Raw genomic sequence first — 10,810 nt, 5'->3', positions numbered from 1 at the left:
AAAGCTGATTGTCGTAAAGTAACGGTTGATGTTGAGATATTACTGATACTCTTCCAGCACTGAAGGCTCTTTCGGACAGGCTATAGCGTACCTGCTTCCGCAGGTGCCTAGCTTTTTCTAAACCAGGTATTCGAGTTTCTAGGTGATTCCCTCCCCACTTCAGTTTTGTCCCGGTACGGTGGCCGAAGAGGCTCGTGTGAGGCGGAAGTACCGGAGTGTGGGTGTGAGCACCCGGGCCTGAGGTGCACGTGGCGCCGGTGAGTAGCGGGAGGAGGCCAGGCGGTCTGAGAAAGTTGGACGTGGAATGCAGCGGAGGGAGGGAGGGAATGCGGCTGAGGCCCTTCCTGCCTGCCGGGGGAGGAGGCTCGTGAGTGGTCGGTCGGCGCTCACAGGGCTGTCGGCAGGTCACACTCATCTTTCGGGCGAGTCGCTGGCCCTCTGGCCGTGGTTGAGGTGGCAGGGTTGCTGTTACTGTTATCCGCGTTTTCGGTTTCTGATTGAGGCCCAGAGGCCCCAGTGACTGAACGGCACGCACTGTTTTTCTCACCAGGTAGGAGCGAGCATGTCTTTTCGAGGCGGAGGTCGCGGAGGATTTAATCGAGGTGGCGGCTTCGGTCGCGGCGGCAGCAGCAACAGCCACTTCCGAGGTGGAGGCGGCGGCAATTTCAGAGGCGGCGGCGGCAGAGGAGGATTCGGACGAGGGGGCGGCCGCGGAGGCTTTAACAAAGGCCAAGATCAAGGACCTCCAGAACAAGTAGTTTGTATGTAGACTTCAGAGCTTGGCATACTTGGGCGCGAAGGGTGGAATGGAGTCGGGGGCAGAGGTTGTAGGTCTGTGTTATTAAGTTTGACTAGGAGTCTGGTGCTGAAAGGTAGATGCAGCAGCTGCCTTTCTCAGGGGGTTGGTCTTTAGTTGTGGAGTCAAGCCTACGGAGAGGCGGTAAACTGACTTCTAATTGTGCTGTAGAATGTAAGAAAGCTGAAGGATACCTAAAATGCATTATGGAAATAGAACTAGAGTTTAGGCTGAATGGGAGATATAAATAGGTATTTTATGTCCTTACCCTTACTGTTTTCGTTTTACAGATAAGAAAATTGATTCAGAGTTAAGTTTCTTTGCTAGTGTCATAGTGATGAGTGATAGTCTAATATATGAAGAGAAAGTTGGATCAGTATGCAAAATGGTGTAAAGAGATCAGTGGCTAGAGTGATAAATAGGGTCTAATATATGAAGAGAAAGTTGGATCAGTATGCAAAATGGTGTAAAGAGGTCAGTGGCTAGAGTCAAAGATCCTGTCCCCATAACAGTCCATGCATGACACATTGAGAGCTTGAGAAAGTGAAGAAAAAAGGAAGGGTTAGATGGGAGAGAGATTTCAGTGGAAACAAACTTAGAAGATGACTAATACTAGAAATAAAAGGTTCTCGATTTTGAACTTGGGTGATGGGAGTTGAGAGTTGGTTTTATAGGAATATGGTGAGTATTTTAGTTTGGGGTGGATATAGGTTAGATATGATGTAAGTTAGATATGAAAGTTAGATATGAAATTCCAGACTTTCTTGGTGAGGATCAAAGAGTCAGTGAAAAGGTGATAAGTGGGAAGTTTTAAAAGGAGGAGGAAAAAGGCAGGAGAACAACAGACTGTCTTAGAGTTATGGATGGGGAGAAAGAAGAGAAACAATAGAATGAAGCATAGTATTTAATCAAATAATAGTAGTAACTATAATAAAATAACTTACAGGTTGAGTGGTCTCAATATGCCAGGCACTTTCTAAGCACTTGACACTTATTGTTGTACTTAATCCTCACTCTACCAGGTGTTAGGCGAGGGTTTTGTTGTTAGCCCTACATTAAAGATGAAGACACTGAAGAATAGAGAAGGTGAGACCCTTACTCCAGGTCACATAGCTAGTATTTTGTGGAGTTGGTACTAAGTCAGGAAGGCTTTTTTGCCTTTAGACAGATATGGTGAAATCCCAGGTAGCCAAGAGGAAAGCTTCTAGAAGAGGTTGGTCGATATTATTTGAAACTGTTTGATATTTTAACAATTTCATGTCCTATTTCAGTATTAGGAGAGTTCCTGCATCCTTGTGAAGATGACATAGTGTGTAAATGTACCACAGATGAAAATAAAGTACCTTATTTCAATGCTCCAGTTTATTTAGAAAACAAAGAACAAATTGGAAAAGTGGATGAAATATTTGGACAGCTTAGAGATTTTGTATCCTTTTTAATTGGAAGATGTAGCAATCCTGTTGAAAGGTCATGACTTGTTTTTTTTCAATTTGTTTTTTTCTGGAGTTAAGTATTGATTAAACTGAACTTGGTGCTTCATAGAAGTGGATGCAGTATTGCTAAGATTGGACCATAAAGGAGAATCAAGACAGGGGAATCTATTTCCACATAAATTGAAAAGATAGGCCTCTTAAGTGTGCCTTCCTTTTTGGAAGGTTTTAGAAATGATTGTCACTTGGATCAGTGCCACTTGAGTTACTTTGCTTTCGATATGATGATGCTACTGCAATAGTATGGTGGAACTGGAAGTTTTAAAACAAAAACTTCACTTCTGTTTGGAAACTCATTTCTTACTTTTCGTGAATATTTCTGTATATTCCAACCTTGTTATTTTAAAAATGTCATGTGAATCCAGAAGATTATCGTTGATTGTAATTGCTTATTCCTTAATAAAATTAATAGTATTTTTCAGTTAAATTATCAGAGAACATGAAAGCATCTTCCTTTAAAAAACTACAGAAGGTGAGTCAAGCTGACACCTAGATCCTTGGTTTTATAAATGAATGACCTACCTTAGGGCAGTTTTACTTAAAGGCACTTGAGACTTCCTCAGTGTATCACTAGTGAAGTTACAGGGTTGGGATTTGTCCCAGACAGTTTTGAGTCTAGTGTGTCGGTTCTTAATGATTATATTATATTACCCCCAGCTCATCACTTAATTGTTTCTATTATTCTTCCAGTTTTATATAGACCCATATAAGCTGCTGCCGTTGCAGAGGTTTCTACCTCGACCTCCTGGTGAAAAGGGACCTCCAAGAGGCGGTGGCAGGGGAGGTCAAGGAGGAGGAAGAGGCAGAGGTGGCAGAGGTGGTAGAGGTGGTAAGTTCTCCATGGAGGAAAATTTCTAAAGAGATTTCAAAGTCACAGCCTACTTAAAGAGTACAATTTAATTTTGAATATAAGCCAACCTTCTTTATGGTTATTTATTTCTTTTCGTAAGGCTCTTTTCAAATCTTGGCAGATTACCATAGTAATTATGCTTATTTTTTATAACATATAGGATTAGCTTAATTGAATTTTAATTTTTTAATTAGTATTTAGCAAAACTTCATGAAGGTGAGTGATATCTTTATTTTATGGATGAGGAAATGTAAGCTTAGAAATGTTAATTTGTCCTAATCAAACGATTGGTGGCTCAGAAATAAAACCAGTATCTTCTGATGTCGTGTCAAAGACTATCACCAATAAATTCATTGCTTTGATTTCAGTATGTTGATGTTATGTATTTCCCCACAGCTTGGATACATTTATTGTGCAGGCAGCCAGGTGATAAGCCAGGTTGGGGATGAGCTGGGATGCAGCATCTGAGAATGATGTGCTAGGTGGGTGACAGGATGATGGGCAGAGCCAAAGTGGTAAGGAAGAGGAGCTGCCAAGTGGGTTACTGTATTAGAAAAGGGAATTCTGTTTTCAGTTTTGCCTCTCAATTTAATGAACATTTCACTCTGTAAATGTGCCTTTTTGGGATCCAGGTAACTTGGAGATAATCTCTTAAGAGATATGTACATATTTATTTGGAAGTATCCCTTTGAGAATTTGAATGGAGATCCCTTCATTCCCATTCTATATTCAGTCTTCTATATATAGTTTTAAAAATTCACAACTCTATTTTCTTAAAATCTTAATCTTTTTATATTAGTATTTTAGATATATGTGTTTATTTCTTTATTATTTCTCTTTTTATGTTTCATCATTCTTTACAAAGCTATCCCCCAAAATAAGTAAAAGTAGGGACTGCAGTAGGAAGCCAAATGTGTTGGATAATAGAAAAAATAATTCAAAATTTTTAAATTTCAAAGCTCGTCAGCATGTGAACATCAGTGTGTATGTTTCCAGCTCAGTTAACCTTAAATGTTGTATCCATGGTACTTCCCAGGTGGTGCTAGTGGTAAAGAATCCACCTGCCAATACAGGAGACATAAGAGACGTGGGTTCGATCCCTGGGTTAGGAAGATCCCTTGGAGGAGGGCACGCCAACCCATTACAGTATTCTTGCCTGGAGAATCCGATAGACAGAGGGGCCTGGTGGGCTACAGTCCATTGGGTCACAAAGAGTCGGACGTGACTGAAGCAACTTAGCAGGCATGGTAGTACTCCCAGAACCAAACCACCCATGTCTGCTACTTTTTGTTCTTAGGATTAAGAAGCCTTAGTGCAGTTTAAAAAGTGTATACCCTAAGCAAAAGTTGAGATACTCATACATTTAACAATAGGGCTAAACTGAACTTTAAAGTAACAAGCTTTTCTAATGTATTAAAACTTGTTTAAAAAGTTGTAACCTAGAATTTTACCTTTCTGTTGGTTTGAGAAACTACTACTGTTTCTCCATTTTTATCTTTTAGAAAATTCTGCGAGATAAAATATGTGAATATATGTTAGGTTGGTGCAGAAATAATTGCAGTTTTGCATTGTTGAACTTTGCCCTTTGATATTAGAATACATTCTTAAATAAATATGATTATATTATACCTCATTTTAATGCACATTTCTTGCTTTATATTTTTTGCTAATGACATTAGCAATAAAGATATGAAGATCATGGCATCTGGTCCTATCACTTCATGACAAATAGGTGGGGAAAATGTGGAAACTGTCAGATGTCATTTTCTTGGGCTCCAAAATCTGTGCATACGGTGACTGCAGCCACGAAATTAAAAGACACTTGCTCCTTGGAAGGAAAGCTGTGACAAACCTAGACAGTGTTTGAAAAAGCAGAGACATTACTTTGCCGATAAAAGTCCGTCTAGTCAAAGCTGTGGTTTCTCCAGTGGTCATGTATGAATGTAAGAGTTGGACCATAAAGAAAGCTGAGTGTCAAAGAACTGGTGCTTTAAATTGCGGTGCTCTTGAGAAGACTCTTGAGAATCCTTTAAACTGCAAGAGCTGAAATCAGTCAATTCTAAAGGAAATCAGTCCTGAATATTCATTGGAAGAACTGGTGCTGAAGTTGAAGCTCCAGTATTTTGGCCCCCTGATGTGAAGAGCTGACTCATTGGAAAAGACCCTGATGCTGGGAAAGATTGAAGGCAAGAGGAGAAGGGGCCACAGAGGATGAAATGGTTGGATGGCATCACTGACTCAATGGACATGTTTGAGAAAACTCTGGGAGATAGTGAAGGACAGGGAAGCTTGGTGTGCTGCATGCAGTTCATGGGGTCACAGTGAGTCAGACACGATGTAGTGATTGAACAACAACAACAATGACATATTACTTGCTGTTTATTTTATATGTATTTTAGACTATGGAAATGATGTTAGACAAAAAGCAAAATTGAGCAGTTTTCTTATTCGAGTTCAAAATGGGTCATAAAGCAGTGGAGATAACTTGTAACATCAAGAACTCATTTGGCCCAGGAATTGCTAGCGAACGTACAGTTCATTGGTGGTTCAAGAAGTTTTGCAAAGGAAACGAGAGCCTTGAAGATGAGGAGTGCAGAGGCTGGCCACCGGAAAGTGACTCCAAGCCGTTAAGAACCACATTAAAGCTGATCCTCTTAAAACTACATGAGAAGTTGCCTAAGAACTTACCATTGACCATTCTATGGTTGTTTGACATTTGAAGCAAATTGGAAAGGTGAAAAAGGTTGACAAGAGGGTGCCTCATGAGCTGACTGCAAATAAAAAAAAAATCATTTCAGTGTGTCGTCCTCTTATTCTCTGTAACAACAATGAGCCATTTCTTGATTGAATTGTGACCTGCAGCAAAAATTGGATTTTATATGACGCCAGCGATGACCAGCTCAGTGATTGGACTGAGAAGAGGCTCTAAAATACTTCCCTAAGCCAAACTTGCACCAAAAAAAGGGTCGTGGTCACTGTTGGGTGGTCTGCTGCCAGTCTTCTGATCCATTATAGCTTTCTGAATCCTGGTAAAACCATTACATCTGAGAAGTATCCTCAGCAAATTGAGGAGATGCACTGAAAACTGCGGTGCCTGCAGCCATATCAATAGAATGGGCCCTATTCTTTCCCGTGACAATACTTGACCTAATGTCGAACAGCCAACGCTTCAAAACTTGAACAAATTGGACTGTGAAGTTTTGCCTCATTTGCTGAATTCATCTGACCTCTTGCCTAATTCATCTGACCTCTTGGCAAATGACTACAACTTCTTCAAGCATCTTGACAACTTTTTGCAGGGAAGAAGTTTCCACAACCAGAAGGATACAGAAAATGCTCTCCAAGAGTTCGTTGAATCCCATGGCATGAGTTTTTATGTTACAGGAATAAACAAACGTATCTCTCGTTGGCAAAAGGGTGTTGGTTGTAATGCTTCCTATTTTGATTAAGGAAGTGCTTGAGCCTAGTTATAATTTAAAATTCAGGGTCTGAAACTGCAGTGACTTTTGTAACAACCTAACACTATTCTTTATAATTGTAAGAAATATATTGATGTTTATAGGCTTACCAAAATGTGATAGGTTACAGTTATTTAATGAATATTTCCTTTATTTTTAGGTGGTTTTAGAGGTGGAAGAGGAGGTGGAGGTTTCAGAGGAGGAAGAGGGGGTGGTGGTTTCAGAGGTGAGTGGGAAAAAAAAAACTTGAAATAACTGAATTTCTAGAAATGGTATTGTCTACTAACTTTTTCTTTTTGCCAGCAAGTATGTAGAACACCATGGTATTCCTTTATTTTAGCCTAATATACAGTTAAATTTTATATCACTTTTACTTTTGAATTTTTTCACCTGTTTCTGCTTTACTTTGCTGTATTATTAATTTGAAAAGCAAAAATGTGGTTATATAAATGATAGTTAAATTTGGTAAAGTATGTTTGTTAAACTTTACCAGAACTAATGCTGATTTTAAACTTGAGTTTTGGGTAATAGTGTTATTTAAAGTTCACTTTTCTATATTTTTAATATTTTCATTTTTTCTTATCAGGAAGAGGACATTAAGTGTAACAGTTGACAGAAACTTTACCAGTTGACTTCTGCATTAACCTCATAATTTACTTCAGTGGATCAGAAACTTGTTTCTTGAGCAAATTTTGAAGAACTGGTCATTTTAGAAAAGTGGAGCTAAAATGTCAACGTCATGCAAAAATGAGTGCGGCAGAACAGGCAACTTTGCTTCAAAAGAGTATGAATAAGTGTTTTAACATTTTGTACAATGTTCGGAACTTTGGGGGTGTTTAATAAAGGGACAGCTTTTATTTGGAGCATATTTGAATTTTGTAAATAAAGTGTTTTATTTCTTTAAGTAATTTAGAGCTGTGTTTATTAAACCAGAGTTTAAAGGGACAGCCCAGTAGATTTAAGATAGAAAAAGAGGATGTTTATATATCTAACTGAGCTTTAAAGAAAAACAGGCTAGTAGAGCAGTACTTCACATTATTTATAAATTAACACTCCCTTTAAAATGTTTGCCTTTTGTATATGAGAACATCAGCACACTTTATCATATTTTTTCCCTTTTGTGTGTTAGGACACAAATCAAAGTAAGACAACTTCTCTAATTGTAACTCATAATTGATTAGAAAGTTTTAGTATTAATTATGAATCTATTAAAGTTGGAACAGCTCTGTTCAGGTTGAGAACTAGAAATTCAAGACATTTCTGAAGAAATATTTAACTTTTTCATTCAATATAGATGGAATGTTGAAAGCTTCACTGAATGTTTTTATTTTTCTTTTTTAAGGGATTCCAGGTTTAAAGTTTTACTGACCATAAATAAATATTTGATCGCTTGCTACATGTTCATATTCTTGGATAGGGACATTACAAATGAAATTGGTTGTGGTTCTCAATGCTGTTATAGTATCAAGATGTTAACAAGTTAGAATACTGTGATATAGGATAATTTCCCCTGCCATTGACTCCAACCCTCCCTCCCTCCCCAACATGGTTCATTCTTAGAAGGAATGAGTTGTTGTGTTATTTCTTCAGTTTTCTAGCATGCTTTACTTAATGCTTGGTTAACTCTTGAATGTTTATTTGAGTAGCATATAGTATTGCCTAAGTCAGTATTTGGGTTTTCCTTATGCTTTTTGATTAATGGAATTGTAGCAGGATTAATAAATGTGTAAAATATAAGTATATATGATGATCAAATATGTTGAAAATTTTTCACAGAAGCAGTTATGCTATTACAACTTGGGAAAGGAATCTGTTTGATTTAGAATCCTTGGGTTGAAACTTTCAGTTAGGGCCAGGGTTTTTACTCTTGTTCTGTAAAAGACATAGTAACCACCAAAGTGACTATGGTATTGTCCTAAGGACAAATAATACACAGTTCCTACACTTTAACATTAAAAAAAAAAGTCTAAAATGGCTGTGTAGAAGTAAGTAGTGATAGGTTGTAGACAAACCACTTTTGAGGTTTTCTTCACCTTTTACCTTGGGTATATCTATTTCAGTCACTCAGTTCAGTTACTCAGTTGTCTCCAGCTCTTTGCGACCCCACGGACTGCAGCACGCCAGGCTTCCCTGTCCATCACCAACTCCTGGAGCTTGCTCAAACTCATGTCTGTAGAGTTGGTGATGCCATCCAACCATCTCATCCTCTGTCGTCCCCTTCTCCTTCCATCGTCAATCTTTTCCAGCAACTGTCTTTTCTAAGGAATCAGTTCTTCACATCAGGTGGCCAAAGTGTTGGAACTTCAGCATCAGTCCTTCCAAGGAACAGTCAGGGTTGATCTCCTTTAGGATATACTGGTTGGATCTCCTTGCAGTCCAAGGGACTCTCAAGAGTCTTCTCCAACACCACAGTTCAAAAGCATCAATTCTTTGCCGTTAAACTTTCTTTATAGTTCAACTCTCACATCCATACATGACTACTGGAAAAACCATAGCTACTAGATGGACCTTTGTTGGCAAAGTCATGGCTCTGCTTTTTAATATGCTGTCCAGATTGGTCATAGCTTTTCTTCTTAGGAGCAAGCATCTTTGAATTTCATGGCTGCAGTCACCATCTGCAGTGATTTTGGAGCCCAAGAAAGTAAAGTCTCACTGTTTCCATTGTTTCCCCATCTATTTACCATGAAGTGATGGGATCGGACGCCATGTTCTTAGTTTTTTGAGTGTTAAGTTTTAAGCCAGCTTTTTCAGTTCTCCTCTTTCACTTTGATCAAGAGGCTCTTTAGGTCCTCTCGCTTTCTCTTATAAGGGTGGTATCATCTGCATATCTGAGGTTATTGATATTTCTTCCAGTGATCTTGATTCTGTTTTGTGCTTCAGCCCGGCATTTCACATGATGTACTGCATATAAGTTAAATAAACAGGGTGACAATATAAAGCCTTGACGTACTCCTTTCCCAATTTGGAACCAGTCTGTTGTTCCATGTCCGGTCCTAACTGTTGCGACTTGACGTGCATACAGACTTCGCAGGAGGCAGGTAAGGTGGTCTGGTATTCCTATTTCTTGAAGAATTTTCCACAGTTCGTTGTGATCCACACAGTCAAAGGTTTTGGCATAGTCAATAAATCAGAAGTAGATGTTTTTTTCTGGAATTTTTTTGCTTTTTCTGATCCAACGGATGTTGGCAGTTTGATCTCTAGTTCCTCTGCCTTTTCTAAATCCAGGTTGAACATCTGGAAGTTCTCGGTTCATGTACTGTTGAAGCCTGGCTTGGAGAATTTTGAGCATTTGCCAGCATGTGAAATGAGTTGCAATTGTGCAATGTTTTGAACATTTTTTTGGGATTAGAATGAAAACTGACCTTTCCAGTCCTGTGGCCACTGCTAAGTTTTCCAAATTTGCTAGCATATTGAGCGCAGCACTTTCACAGCATCATCTTATAGGAATTGAAATAGCTCAGCTGGAATTCCGTCACCTCCAGTAACTGTTCGTAGTCATGCTTCGTAAGGCCCACTTGACTTCTCATTCCAGGATATCTGGCTCTAGATGAATGATCACACCATAGCGGTTATCTGGACCATTAAGACCTTTTTTATATAGTTCTGTGTATTGTTGCCACCTCTTCTTAATATCTTCTGTTCTGTTAGGTCCATATCATTTCTGTCCTTTATTGTGCCCATCTTTCCATGAAATCTTCTCTTGGTATCTCTAATTTTCTTGAAGAGCTTGCCAGTCTCCCATTCTATTGTTTTCCTCTCTCCTTGCTATTCTTTGGAACTCTGCATTGAGATGGGTATATCTTTCTTTTTCTCCTTTGCCTTTCACTTCTCTTCTTTTCTCAGCTATTTGTAAGGCCTCCTCAGAGAACCTTTTTGCATTTCTTTTTCTTGGGGATGGTTTTGATCACCGCCTCCTATATAATGTCAGGAACCTCCATTCATAGTTCTTCAGGCACTCTGTCTATGAGAGCTAATCCCTTGAATCTATTTGTCACTTCCACTGTGTAATTGTAAGGGATTTGATTTAGGTCATGCCTGAATGATCTAGTGGTTTTCCCTACTTTCTTCAATTTAAATCTGAATTTTGCAGTAAGGAGTTCATGATCTGAGCCACAGACAGCTCCTCGTCTTGTTTTTGCTAACTGTATAGAGCTTCTCCATCTTTGGCTGCAGAGAATATAATTAGTCTGATTTCTGTATTGACCATCTGGTGATG

At 38.9% G+C, this 10,810-nt stretch overlaps 1 protein-coding gene across 5 annotated transcripts; it reads left to right on the top strand.

The window, feature by feature from the left end:
• Nucleotides 1-229: 229 nt before the first annotated feature.
• On the top strand, nucleotides 230-7,502 carry GAR1 (GAR1 ribonucleoprotein). 5 transcript variants are annotated; one of them, XM_043871337.1, is made up of 7 exons: nucleotides 230-257; nucleotides 551-761; nucleotides 2,068-2,222; nucleotides 2,699-2,758; nucleotides 2,977-3,115; nucleotides 6,755-6,820; nucleotides 7,181-7,502. In XM_043871337.1, the coding sequence occupies exons 2-7, from the start codon at nucleotides 563-565 to the stop codon at nucleotides 7,192-7,194; spliced, it is 633 nt and encodes a 210-aa protein (XP_043727272.1). In that variant the 5' UTR covers nucleotides 230-257; nucleotides 551-562; the 3' UTR covers nucleotides 7,195-7,502. The 5 variants fall into 5 exon arrangements, with proteins under 5 accessions (XP_043727272.1, XP_043727270.1, XP_043727268.1 ...); XM_043871335.1 differs by lacking the exon at nucleotides 230-257 and adding an exon at nucleotides 278-404; XM_043871333.1 differs by lacking the exon at nucleotides 230-257 and adding an exon at nucleotides 281-400.
• Nucleotides 7,503-10,810: the final 3,308 nt, after the last annotated feature.

The sequence above is a fragment of the Cervus elaphus genome, chromosome 17 (genome assembly GCF_910594005.1).
Source record: "Cervus elaphus chromosome 17, mCerEla1.1, whole genome shotgun sequence".
Classification (NCBI taxonomy): Eukaryota; Metazoa; Chordata; class Mammalia; order Artiodactyla; family Cervidae; genus Cervus; species Cervus elaphus.
The sequence above is the reverse complement of the archived record's forward strand: the minus strand, read 5'-3'. Positions and strand labels throughout refer to the sequence as shown.